The sequence below is a fragment of the Labrus mixtus genome, chromosome 4, assembly GCF_963584025.1.
Source record: "Labrus mixtus chromosome 4, fLabMix1.1, whole genome shotgun sequence".
In the NCBI taxonomy this organism is placed as follows: Eukaryota; Metazoa; Chordata; class Actinopteri; order Labriformes; family Labridae; genus Labrus; species Labrus mixtus.
In genome coordinates this window covers 27760698-27773900 of record NC_083615.1, presented here as the reverse complement: position 1 = coordinate 27773900, position 13203 = coordinate 27760698, and the positions used below count along the sequence as shown (strand labels likewise).

Below are 13203 nucleotides of genomic sequence, written 5' to 3'. Positions count from 1 at the left end.
AGAGTTCGGAACAAATCCTCCACCACTCACCGAAAACCCTGCTTCAACCTTGCCAGGGCTATCGCATCCCTGGATGACATCATGCTGACTTCACCGCTGGGACAATACAAGGGTAGAGCGCGTGCTGACAGCAGGAAAAAAGAGCAAGTCTGTGGAGAGTTGATGGGAATAGTCTGTACTGTCAGTGCTGCACTGAAAGGGCAGAAAGCTTATTGGTGGCGTTCAGCGGCCGTGGGACGCGATGGGGCACTAGGCCTGCTCCCAAATTGGGTCGGTGGTCATATGTCTGTCAGGCCGCTTCCTTATTTAGAAGGAAGGTGTAAAAACAGGCCCACTTGTCACCGGAGAGCAATGACAGGGCTCTTATGGTCCCACTTCTTCTGCTGTGCCGCTCAAGAACTTTTCCCAGCAAATCTGCTTTCCTGGGCCTAAATGTCAGATCAGCTGGACCGGAGCGCCAGCAGGGTGCCGTAAGATCAAAGGTTCAAGCCCTCAGTGTCGGCCAGCATCCGCCCTGCTGACGTGTCCTTGAGCAAAACCCAGACTTCCCCTCAGTGTGGTTTGGTAACGGAGGCCCGGAGTGGCATTTTAAACAAGTATCATATTTTTACAAGTCCACCATAACGCGTGCATTTCTCACGGCGCAATCGTGAGAACTATGCGCAGCAAACTGGAGAGGCCTGGTCATGCAATGGCACACATTGTCAGCATGCCATTCCCTGCAACATGAAAGCCTATCATCTTTTCCATGTAATAGATAATGCCACCAGCAGCATGCCCATGCGTCAGCGGAGCCGGTTGCAGTTGCGCACCAGCAGTCTCTCTCCACGCATCAGTTCCTCAGAATATCCAAAGGATGGCACCATTTCCAAGTTCATTGTAACCACTTCAGTTCAGTCTGCAGTGTCTGGCCTCCAAACTGCATTGAGTTTTTAGGACGTTTCATACAGAAAAGTTACTTTAGAGAAGTAAATCAAAATCAGCTTCAGGTTAAATAATACCAAATAGTTACAGTGGTTACAGTATTGGGCGCTGCAGTGAGGGAGAACAGTGGGACTGATTAAGAGGAAGCCTGAAATGAATGTACAGTTTTTGTTTGGATTTGTTTCTCTCCAAGTCATCACTGTCATAGTAAGGGTAAAATACTGTAGGACAAATAAATGAAAATGATTCTTAACTCTGAGCAAAATAAGTAAAAGCCTTTGGAAGCTCTAACATGATTCTAATGCAAAAAGGTGCTTATATATTACATTATTTAAGTTAAGCTGCAATAATTTATAAGGGTGTAACAAAGTCTTTGTAACAATAATAGAAGTCCTTAGCACCCCATATTGTCTAATTTCCAAATAATTACCAAAGATTGCAAGCAAACTCCGTCACACTGTCAAAGGTGCACTGATACGAAGCATTGCCAATATACTTATATTATTATTATTATATACTTATACCTATTTCAACAGCATGTTTTCTTCTCTTTCACACCTCTCCTACAAAAAACACTTTTCTTTTTAAAGCTCCAGTACTTTTCAAAAGTGTCAATCATTAAAATGAGGGACTGTATCCTCGTTAATGTTGTGGTATCAAAAAGAAGGAGGAACATTTGAATGGGTCATTTGTGTAATGGAGGCGTGGTTGCATTGTCACAGGTTTCACTGAGGCTGTTGTGGAGAGGCTTTTCATGGGGGTCCAGAAATCCCAGAGACCCCCGTGGTGGTTACACTTGCATACATAAAAAGTGATCGACCCATGTTGTGGTGTTAAAGTCAAAATGTTGCGTTGTATTGAAAATCACCCCAGGACACGTCAGTATCAATGCAGTTCTTTAATTTGTATAAAATCTATTTGGTAACTGCATATTCATACACAAACTGATGGATTTCAAATGAAAAATACAACACAACTGTTTATTATGGATGAATGCATCTGTGGAAAAATGACAAAAACTTAAAGGATCAGTCAAGTTGGGACACAACAGTTGTTGGGACACTGGCACTTTAGTATCTGATTAGGAGATTTGGTTGAAAGCGAAACAATCCGCTCAGTTCAAAGAAATCTGCAGTTTAAAAATCAAACAGAGCGGTTATGTAAAACCCAAATAAAGCAGTATTGACGAAATGAAGAGGCTACTTAAACGCACAAGCTGCATCAGTAAGGGAATCACACAGAATCTCAGTTGTGTTACAGAAATAAAGTTTTAAGCTGATGCAGGGTGTGCAACCACAAGGGGAAATCTGATAACGTTCAGCTTTCTCATCTGATACCTATCGCTATCAGGCACGGACTCTGTGATGTAACCAAAAGCTACAGGATAAAAGTGGGTAATGTTAAAATAAATTACAGTTTTCGATGATGCTTTTTACACCACATCTATACAAATAATTTATCTTATTCACAGAAACAGCCTTCACCCTCGCACCTGTGAAAGATGCCAAAGGGGTCGGTAGTTTAAGTCGAGCTATTCCGTAATAAAAGCGTAATAAATAAACACATATGTACAAAATTTGTTTTGAAAAATGTACAGGCACTTTTTCAGCTATCTGCTCGACACTTTAAGGGATTAAAAGGACAATTTAGTAGCTAGAGTGTTCCTCTTTTGCAGCAGTGTCAACATGACAAACAAATCCTCTGCTGAACACCTCGGGGAATAAGATCCGTCAGGACTGTTTGTATCCACTGAACATCATTTATCCCCTCTCAGGGGGGCTCACACAACCTGGATACAAAACGCTCATATGAACTCCTGAACTGATTGAAAACGAGCTGCGTTGACACCGCGTCGCCATTTTTATAAGAGTCCAACTGAAGGACGCACACAATACATAGCAAACATACAGCAACACATGAGCCACGTTAAAGTCAATACAGTTTATAATCTGCACAAACTCATTAAGGTTTATCAGCCCTGCATGTAAATATGAGTCATGCTTTTACTGTGCTCAACACATTATGTATGCACACACACACACACTCTCTCTCTTTCTCACACACTCTCTTTCACACACACACACACACACACACTCAGATTGACCTTCCCATCACTATCAAGCTGAAGCCCACTCTCTTGCATCATTTGCAGTTACCAAATATTTGCAATAACTGCGTGATTTTTTTTGGCTTTTGGTCTATCAGGAGCAGACTATACCACCCCCCCCCCCCCCCCCCCCCCCCCCCACACACACACACACACACACACACACACACACACACACACAACACACACACACGTTCACATACGTAGAGCATTACATATCTGGATGTTGGAGATTGTCATTCAAACATACAGTTAAACATGACGACTTAGGCAGCAGGGAGTGTATATCAGTGGCATAAGGACAACGGGCTAACCTGAGACCAGGGTCGTAGTCGGGAAGAGTGAGCACTTCACCAGACAACTCTCGACTATCCAGACAGAGGACGCTTGATGACATTTTACCCACTTCCAGTAGAACCCTTCATTTGTAGACCACCACAGGCAATGACCTCACCTCAATGGGTTGCATAAAATATTCCCATAGGGATAACCACTAACCATGTTTTAAAATATTTACATTGAAACTGGATGACTGATGGGGGGGGGGGGGGGCACATTAAATGGGACCCAATGTCAGAGTACAACTGGATTTAAAGGGGTATGCGTACAAAATTCTCATTCTCTCATTGCATTTAAAGAGACACACACACCAAAACGGAGCGTTCTGAGAGAGCTGGTTTATACAGGGTCACAAACCTCCTCTGGTGCTTGATTCATGTTATATTTTGACCAAAGCACAGCACAGATGTTTCATTTAGACCACAGGGGACTGTTTGAAAAGTTAGAAAAGGGGGATAATATGTCCTCTTTAAAATATCTCAAGGAGCAAACGGAGGGCATGGAGTTTAGTTTGAATGGCACTTAAAGGGTGTTTAATTAAAAGATGACACTGAGTTGTATCTTGTAACATTTAAGATTTAAGATAAAAGTTTGACCTCCTCTAAGGACTTAAAGAAACATAAAATTTTAATCTTTTTTTTAAGGTCTTCATGTCTCCTTATCTTACGGAGCTGCCTGGAGTCACCCTTTTTTTTTTTTTACCCCTACATGAAGTAGAATTAGAAGGGAATAGGCAGAAATAATTGATTCACCTATCCATTCACACGTTAAGAAAGACAAGCCTGTCACACCGATGATGACCAGTGTTCAGATATGATTGTTGATGCTGCAGAGGAAGTAAAAAACAGATGTTACTTCTTTGCTTGAGTACAAACAGAGCGTACTTTGTGGATAGCTCAGGATAAGATCATTATATAAAGAACCCCCTAAATGTTAATGAGGTTGATGAGTTTTACAGTAAATCTGTTTTTGGTACCTGAGGAAAAAAAGAAACCCAACAGAAAGTTGTGAGAGATGATCACACACCACCCGCTTCAACACACACACACACACACCTCCCCAACGCAGAGCGTTCAGATCTGGAACAAGGCATTCTGGAAACAGTATTGATTGATTATTTGTAATCCCATCTCTCACACATCTTATCCACTGAAGTCTCGGCTCCTGAGGAGGTCCTTTTGGTCGAAGATGATTTGTCTGGCCAAGTAGATGGCGACGGCCCCGAAGATGGCAGAGCAGGCGATATAGGCGGTGACGCTCTGAGCGAACTGAACGATCATGCCCATGAAGAGGGTGGGGAACACCTGAGAGAGCAGGAAGGTGCTGTCTAAAATGGCAAAGTCCAAACCCACGCCACGTTTCTCAAACCCAGACTCCGCCTCCTCCTGCTCAGTGACGCCGGGGCTGTGAGCAGAGCCGTTCGCGCTGAGCGGACTCGGGAGGTACTCGTAGCCGTTCTGGTTGAAGAAGGCTTGTCCGTAGGGAGTCCCTGTTTTGTTCTTCAGTCCATCCTCCCCTTCAGCTGGAGTCAAATACACTGAGTCCCGGTTGGCTGCAATCCCATTTTTAAGCGTGCTTTTGGTTTTGGTTTTTGGCATATAGACCTGAAACGAGATAAAACATAACAGTTAACCTCTATAACTGAATTTGTCAACACACTGTTTGTTGATCTAAAGTGGAAATCTCGACTGACCTCTTTTTCCTTGTGGTAGTGGCAGGTCAGTGTGTAGGGCAGAGTCTGCAGCGTGGCGTACGCGTAGCCAGTAAGAGCGGCCATCACGGTGACCAGGACCACACTTTTGGAGAGACAGATGACGGACGCAGAGACCGTGAAGCTCACCATGCTGCTCAGGTAGACCCACCGGGAGCCAAAATGGCGAACCAGGCGACTCATGATCAGGGAGAAGAAGGTTGAGGTAGCACACTGCAGGAACAGGCCCAGGCTGCCCATACGGATACCTGAGAGGAAACGCATCATGTGTTACAACCAGGTGAGCCCTTTTCACACTTTAACTCTGGAACACTTCTAGAAAATATCAGGAGAGCCTGCCTCACACAAGACCTAAAGAGGACATCATGGAAGTCAAACTGTATTGGACAAAGCAAGAGAGTTCAATGCTATGATGACAGTTTTTTGCTTTTATATCAATACTTTGTGTAATTGGATGTATTTACAATTTAAACAAATGAACAGGAATGGCGACAAGAGGACGGTATGAAGAAGTTTCATTATGTGCAGGAAAATTGAACTGGTCTCGCAGAGGTCACAGGATATGAAACGTCATCACCCTGCCAGATGCCCCCCTTGGTACATTTTCCATGCAGACATTTTACTAGGAGGCTGGCAGGAAAATGTCCAGGTAGAGTCGTGGTGTTTGCGTTCACACCTAAAGCTCAGCCTGAGAGTTTTAGGAGTTTTTGTGCATTTTTGAAAAGGACATCAGACTATATAGGAGCTCCAGCTGTAATGATGACTGGATTGTGTAAATGTGTTGTCTGTTCAGAAACGTTCTGACATCTGTATATCCACTTATTATCTCAGTCTGTCACCATATTCAAGTGAAAGATGAGCAGCATGCCTGACCACAGCCAGATCTTCTGTATAGCTGTTTTCACATATCCACACCTAAATCTTTTTGAGAGAATTTCAGGAGGACTGCCCCTACATCCTCCTGATGTGGTTCTTTCACACATGAACCTCACAGCAGGAGACTATCTCTGTCAGATGATAGGAGGGATGGGGGTCTCCTGATGTTAAACGTGAGATAAAAAGAATGACGCAGAAGTAGCGGATGAAGCATCAGTCTGCTATACGACGCTATAATGAGAATATTTACCTTTATGACGATGCTACGTGTAGTTCTACATAATCACAATATCAACAAAAGAGCGGAGAAGAACATACTGGAGAACAGAAAACATAATGAAGCCATTTTATTATGAGCCCGTAGATCTCATCGCTCGCGTGCAAACGGTCAATTCTCCTGATAATATATGCTGCTCCGTTCTCACATCATCTCACTTTCTGCAGGAAAAAATACCTCTGGCAGGAGAAACTCTGGATACAGTCAGAGTGAAACATTTTAGCTGTTTGCGTTCACACATGCAGTTCCTCCTGCAAATATCAGGAGGGTTTTCCTGAGGTTTTTGTTTTTTTTGCATGTGTGAAAGCCCTACGAGTTAGCTTTAAACTGTGATGTATCAACTGATCTTTATGTGAGATGTTTGCTGAAGCCTGAACAGACAGAAAAATGGTTTGGGCTGAGTCAGAGAGAGCTCTGTGACATGGGCACACTTAAGGGGGTGACTGACTTGGACAGTCATGGCTTTAACCTTATAAATCCTTTTTATGTGAGGGAGGGGAAGACCCCCACAGGCCCGTGCAGGTTTACTCAGGCAGGGACCTTTCTGGTCCAAGTCTACCAGGGGGTCAAGTATTTTAATGAGGTTGTGCCAATGCGCTGACAAAAGGGATTCAGTCTTCAGCTTGAGAAAAGTTATCTGTGTTTGCAAAGCCTCCAAATACTTTTTTTTTTTTTATTCTGGCTTCAGTTTAAATGAACTGATATCAGACAAGCTTTAATCTAATGTTGTTAAGTGTTTCTGACTGAACAATCTCATCCCAGAACAGCAAACATACAGTTTGTATGTGACGTTTAAATTACTTACAGTAAAGAGTGAAACATTGACATCAACCAGAGGTGAAGATAAAGACTTTAAACTCAAAGATTCAACTGTAGATTTGAAGGAATACATGTTTGAGTTCATGAGTACGTTACAGTCGTAAGAAAAAGTTGCATTCTCCCTTTTAACTTCTTGTAAAAAAAATGAAAAGTCATATTTCTGTGGTTTGACAGAACGGAAGAATTCAAACATTTTGAAAACATTGTTCACTTTTTAATAACTTGAAGTGAACTGTTGGAACATTTTTCAATTTGCGTTTTTTTCTCCTTTATCGTCTCGTTTATTCCATGCTGTAATTATTTTTATTGAAGTCCTAAACCATGGAAAATAGACTGCCTACATGTCTGCTCTGTCGTTTATTTCAGCCTATATTAGTCTGATATCTGGGCTCGCTCTCGGTGAACACTGTCGGGTCAAAAGTTCAGCAGCAGAGCAGAAATCACTCATGAGAAATGAGGAAGTGGATCGTATTACTCCTGGAAAGCAAAGTTGCTGAGCCAACTTCACAAACACTAAAGAAGCTAACCTAAACCAAAAGTCCAAGCCCTGGGAGATGTAGGGACGGAGCCAGAACGCTACTGAAAACGTAGGAGAACAGCACAGACTGTTTCTGCATCACAAGCTTCTCAGACATCTGTGGCGAAGAATAACTAAGTCCATGTAACTACAGACAAAGTGCTTCATGTTGATGGAGAGGAACATCTGCAGGTTGAATGATGTGGCTTCATAACATCCGCTGTGTTTTAGATGGAACAAACGCGCCTCGCACAGACCTCGGAGTCGTGTCCTTTGGCCCTCCACCTGACTTGAATGAACATGTTCTTTCTGTGCTCATTTCTTGACATTAATTCATTGTGAGTGTGACATTCCTAGAGGTCCAGCGAGCACAGGGAGGAAAAAAGAGAGAGAGAGAGGCAGACATGGGGAAAGTGAAAAGTAAACAATAGTAGAAAGGGAGCTAGAGAGAGAAAAGAATGAAGGAAATGTTTGAAAACTGGAATCAAGAGAGGGAGATTGAGGAGGGAGGGGAGGTCGAAAAAAAGGGATTAGAGGGGGACAGTCAGTAATGAAATGAGAAGAGAGGATAGAAAGGCACATTGTTAAGTAAAAGAGAAATACTCAATAGTCTGGCTCGTCACTAAACAAAAAGAGACTTTAAAAACATCTGTAACTTCTCAACCTGGGCAGGAACACCAGCCTCACATCTGTTCACTTCTTTACTGTTCTCTCTCGAAAACATCATCCGGTAAAATAAATCAGACTCTCTCTCCTCACCACTGACAGGATGGATTTGTTCAGGTCTATCTGCCCGTACACATTCTATCTAAAGGATATATTTAGGTAGAACCATACAGCTTAGCTTTGGCATAGCTTAAGAATGAAGCCATAGGACTGTCGAGCAGGATTAGTGACACGACTCTCGGATTAAAAGAGCAGGAACAGGAAAAGGATGAAGACGGCCTGTATATATTTGAACATTTCTGAAGAGCGGGGGGGGGGGGGGGGGTGTGTGGAGAGAGAGAGAGAGAGAGATCGGCTCGAGTATACTCGCAACTTGCTCAGTGGCACAACCAACAGGAATTCTCAACACGTGGTGTGTCCTGCGTGAGAGTCCATATTGCTCTACATCTTTACAGGACACACAATAAGGTCAGTAGGAAGGTATGTAGGCATGCAGGAACACAGGCGCTGTCTGCGTCCTCCACCTGTGCCGGAGGAATGTGTGTGCATCCTGCCCAGCTGGTGACGGAGCAGACGGCAAAGACAGGATGGACGCTGTGCCAGGTTACATGTTTACAGGTGGTGGAGGGGAGGACATGTCAGAAGGTAGGTCTTCTGTTGATGCATAATAATGTCTCCAGTAGCAACAGAATCATTTTTGTATTTACCAATTCTTTTACCGCCTTGCAATTTATGCTTATTTCTTTTATTTCTCTCTCGTTTTGATGTCTTAATCAAACATACTCAACTTTGTTTTCATTGTTGTTCATGATTTGCTTAATTGCAACTTAGATCGGAAGCTTTTATTCGATTTTCCAGGGTTTTATGATCATATATATGTCGACTGGGAGAGTTGGCTTTTCGTCTGACAGAGGACTCATTCTAGTGATTTTTGATACATTTTTGATGCTGGTGATTTTTCCCTTCAATTCAAACTTCCATCCATCCTTTATCTATACCGCTTTTCCCGTTCAGGGTTGCAGAAGGCTGGAGCCGATCCCAACAGTCATTGGGCGAGAGGCGGGGTTACACCCTGGACTGTTGGCCAGTCAATCACAGACAGACAAAGTCACACTCACATTCACACCGAGGGGCAATTTTAGAGTCACCAGTTAACCTAACGAGCATGTCTTTGGACTGTGGGAGGAAGCCGTAGTACCCGGAGAGAACCCATCATTGCATGGGGGGAACATGCAAACTCCACACAGAGAGGCTCCTGTCAGATGGGGATTTGAACCATTAACTTTCTCTGGCTGTGCGGCAACAGCGCTAACCACTGCACCACCAGGCAGCCCCAATTCAAACTCATTTCTTGTAAATTTGTGTGTTATTGGTGTATTGGGAATCTTATGTATTTAATTTAATTTAGATTCAATTTCTCTTCCTATTTTGACTGATTATTTATTTCCAGTTTGGCACCTGGTGACGATTGTTGATAAATGTCTCACACCCACATTTGTCTTTAAAAAGGCTGATGAAAGTGTCAGACTACAACACGTTCGTTTCATTGAGCTGCTGTTTATCTTCATTATTATTAAAAGTTTCTAAATGTATTGTGACTGCTGACATTATTTTCTATAGTTGACTTTCTGAGTTAGCACCACTTGTCTTTGCAGAGTTTAAGAGGTGAGCATGCCTATGCTTTGTTTGTAAAGGTTTTCGCGTCCCAGCTGCACAATGGAAGTTAGTTTCATAACATGCTTTAAGAGCAAATATGAGTGGAGGTTTTCTTCCTGATCGTTAAAACATCAGAAGTAAACAAAACGATCCTCTGTTGAGAGATTAATAAAGACACCAACTCCTCAAACCCGCTGTGTAGTAGTGAACTACATATGTATTTAAAAAGATAACACATCAATCTTCATTAAGTTTAAAGAGCTGACCTTCATCGTATCTTTGCTTGGACACACTTCCTGGTAACGCACTGGGCACGCCCTCGTACAGGCCCTCCCCCACAAAGTCTGTGTAGAAAAGCATAAAGGACATGACGGCCATCCAGCTGCAGAGCTGGGCCACACACAGCTGCCTCATCACCCTCGGGACGTGGCAGTAGCTCCTGTAGATGGCCGGGGTCATGGACCAGCAAGTCCTCAGCAGGCACAGCAGGGGTCCAGACTTCAGCAGCCTCAGCTTGCACTTCAGCAGATAGCAGCATGAGCGCGGCACCCCGCAACGACCCGCCTCCATCGCGCCAGCGCCCGTGTCCAGTAAAGATCCAGGTCCGGCCGAGCTACTGCTGGCACACGACGGTTCCTCAGACACCTTCATGGTGATGAGCACGCTGGAGATGAAGATGAGGATGAGGAGGGAGAAGAGGCACTCGGCCTGGCCCCCCAGGTAAACGGAGAGCACCCCACTACTCCAGTCCAGTGCAGGCAGCAAATAACCCACACAGCCTCCCAAACTGACCATGAAGGAGAACATGGCAAAGGCTTGGCCGCAGTCCTCCTCGTCCCGATACAGGTCCGACAAAAGAGCCTCCAAGGGCGTGAAGCAAACTTGTCCACAAAAGTCAAGGAGCCCCACCCCGAGGATAAGGAAGCCCACCTGCAGCAAAGTGAACGAATACAACATCAGAGAGAGCTCCATTCTAACCTTGAACACTTCAGAGTCACTTGAGCGCTCTGTAGGAAGAAGTCACAACAATAACTAGTGTCCTACCTGAAAGGTGCGCCCACCCCAGGCAAGGCGTGCAGCCAGCACGTCAGCATGGGGAATGATGACAAGCGCCAGAAGGACTCCAAGAGACAGCAGCCAGATGAACGGCCGTCGTCTGCCATAACTGCTGTTGCAGTGGTCACTGGCTGAGCCAATCAGAGGGATGAACAAGAGGCCGAGCACCGGACCAATACCTGTGAAGAAAAACCAGAGATGCAGCCAAGAAGTCAGAGACAAGCATGGAAGACTGAACAGCAGAGGCACAGGTGAAACTATATACATGACTCACGATCACAATAATATCATGATACAGTGATCATATGATACATATCAAACATACTCAATAATATCATGATACAGTGATCATATGATACATATCAAACATGCTCAATAATATCATGATACAGTGATCATATGATACATATCAAACATACTCAATAATATCATGATACAGTGATCATATGATACATATCAAACATACTCAATAATATCATGATACAGTGATCATATGATACATATCAAACATACTCAATAATATCATGATACAGTGATCATATGATACATATCAAACATACTCAATAATATCATGATACAGTGATCATATGATACATATCAAACATGCTCCTAAACAGGTAGAGTACAGGATCGAGGGCCTGTGTCCACTAACAGCTTTTTTTCATGCTTGCTATGCCCACAACCTCAGCTTGAGAGCGCTTCTCACCAGCATTTATTGTTGCTAGGTTACAAAAGTTAACTTCTGCCTTCCTTGGTAGTGACCATTAGGTTGATTTTTATTTATTATTTTGAAGATTTATTTTTGGGCTTTATGGGCCTTTTTTTAAATTTGAGAGATAGGACAGTGGATAGAGTCGGAAACTTGGGCTGCCCGCTTGGAAGACTACAGCTTCCATACATGGGGCGCACGCACTAACCACTGCGCCACCAGCGCCCCCATTAGGTTGATTTTAAATAACTGTGTGCTTAATATTTTCTTTTAGTAAAATTCAACAAGAAAACATGAAACTAATGCAAAGGAATCCTGGCAACATACTTTAGCAAAGCAAAAGCCGATATCAAAAGTGTCGCCCTTGGGGGCGGTGGTGGATGAGTGGTTGGGGTGCACAGCCCATGTACGGAGCCTCTGGTCCTCGAAGGAACCCCCAGGTTCAAATCCGACCTGTGGCTCCTTTCCCGCATGTCATTCCCCACTCTCTTTGTCCCTAATTTCTGACTCTATCCATTTGTCCTATCTCTACAATAAAGGCATAAAAAGCTACCAAAATGAATCTTTAAAAAAAAAGAAAAGTTCCGCCCCTACTTGATTTTGAATGGTCAGAGAGGAAGAGTGACTTTGAATAGGACTCCAGTGTTGTAAAAGCTGAACTTTTTTCAACTGAGGGCACTGTGAGGCAGGGACCAAAAACAAAACCTGCTGCTGAGGGTGTTATTGCACTTCTGTTTCTGAGTGCTGAAAACGCTGAATTGTGTTTGTTTTGTGTTAAAAATGGATGCTGACAGTGTAACAGCTGCTGACACCTCTTGTCACACTCTTTCTTAACTTCTTTTCACAGCTGCCTGACATTGTCTTCTTCTTCTTCTTCTTCTTCTTCTTCTTCTTCTTCTTGTGTCCTACCATCCACTTCCTCTTTGGAAGCTGAGGGGGACGATGATATATTGCTGTACTATATGCAATTTGCTTCACACAATTAATTTACAGATGTACAATGTGTACATTTTCTTCCAAAACATTGACACACTTAAAAGTTTGGTTGAAAACACCTTAAATCACAAATAATGTTTCCACTAATATCTTCCAAGATTTTCTAAATGTCTCCTTCAAAAATCCCCTACACCTATGAAATCTCTTTTCAGCTCCAGTGGCCCTCTAATGCTCCTACAGGGGGGTGAGCTACATGTGCCTCTCTCTGCCTTCCTCACTGACTACTGGAGATTGTTCCTACAGATGGCCTGCTGCCTGGAGGTAAACCCCCCCTCAGCTCTGTCTCCACACGTACTCAGGTCTGGATAATTAGAGCACACCATGGACACATGTGCAAACCCCCGAAAAGTCCCTGCCGAGAGTTGAACTTTTCAAAGGCACCTTGTGGAATAGTTATTACAGACAAACGGGTTGTGTCTACATTTCTGTTCTCCTGCACATGATTGCAAAAAAAAAAATTGAATGAAACAACAATCCAGAGACTTCTGCCTCATGAAAATATGACTCTACAGTGCCTCTAGTGGTCAAAACGTCCACCAGAAAAAAAAAC

At 43.5% G+C, this 13203-nt stretch overlaps 1 protein-coding gene and 1 long non-coding RNA gene across 5 annotated transcripts in view; one reads left to right on the top strand and one right to left on the bottom strand.

Annotated features, from left to right (window-relative positions):
• Positions 1-9828, top strand: part of LOC132973339 (uncharacterized) — a 23708-nt gene extending 13880 nt beyond the window's left edge. Inside the window, exons 3-5 of one of the 2 annotated variants that reach the window (XR_009672985.1) lie at positions 5083-5361; positions 8692-8881; positions 9251-9828. This is a non-coding gene — a long non-coding RNA (uncharacterized LOC132973339). Of the gene's footprint in view, positions 1-5082; positions 5362-8691 lie in introns of both variants that reach the window. The other variant, XR_009672984.1, reaches the window with a different exon arrangement.
• The window catches only part of slc45a3 (solute carrier family 45 member 3), a 44567-nt gene continuing 33171 nt past the window's right edge, over positions 1808-13203 (bottom strand). For all 3 annotated transcript variants that reach the window (XM_061036742.1, XM_061036741.1, XM_061036744.1), the window contains exons 3-7: positions 10937-11127; positions 10159-10822; positions 5064-5329; positions 3217-4974; positions 1808-3028 (exon numbers count right to left, since the gene is read on the bottom strand). In XM_061036742.1, the coding sequence (XP_060892725.1) occupies positions 4513-4974; positions 5064-5329; positions 10159-10822; positions 10937-11127 (1583 nt within the window). In that variant the 3' untranslated portion in view covers positions 1808-3028; positions 3217-4512. The remainder of the gene's footprint in view (positions 3029-3216; positions 4975-5063; positions 5330-10158; positions 10823-10936; positions 11128-13203) is intronic.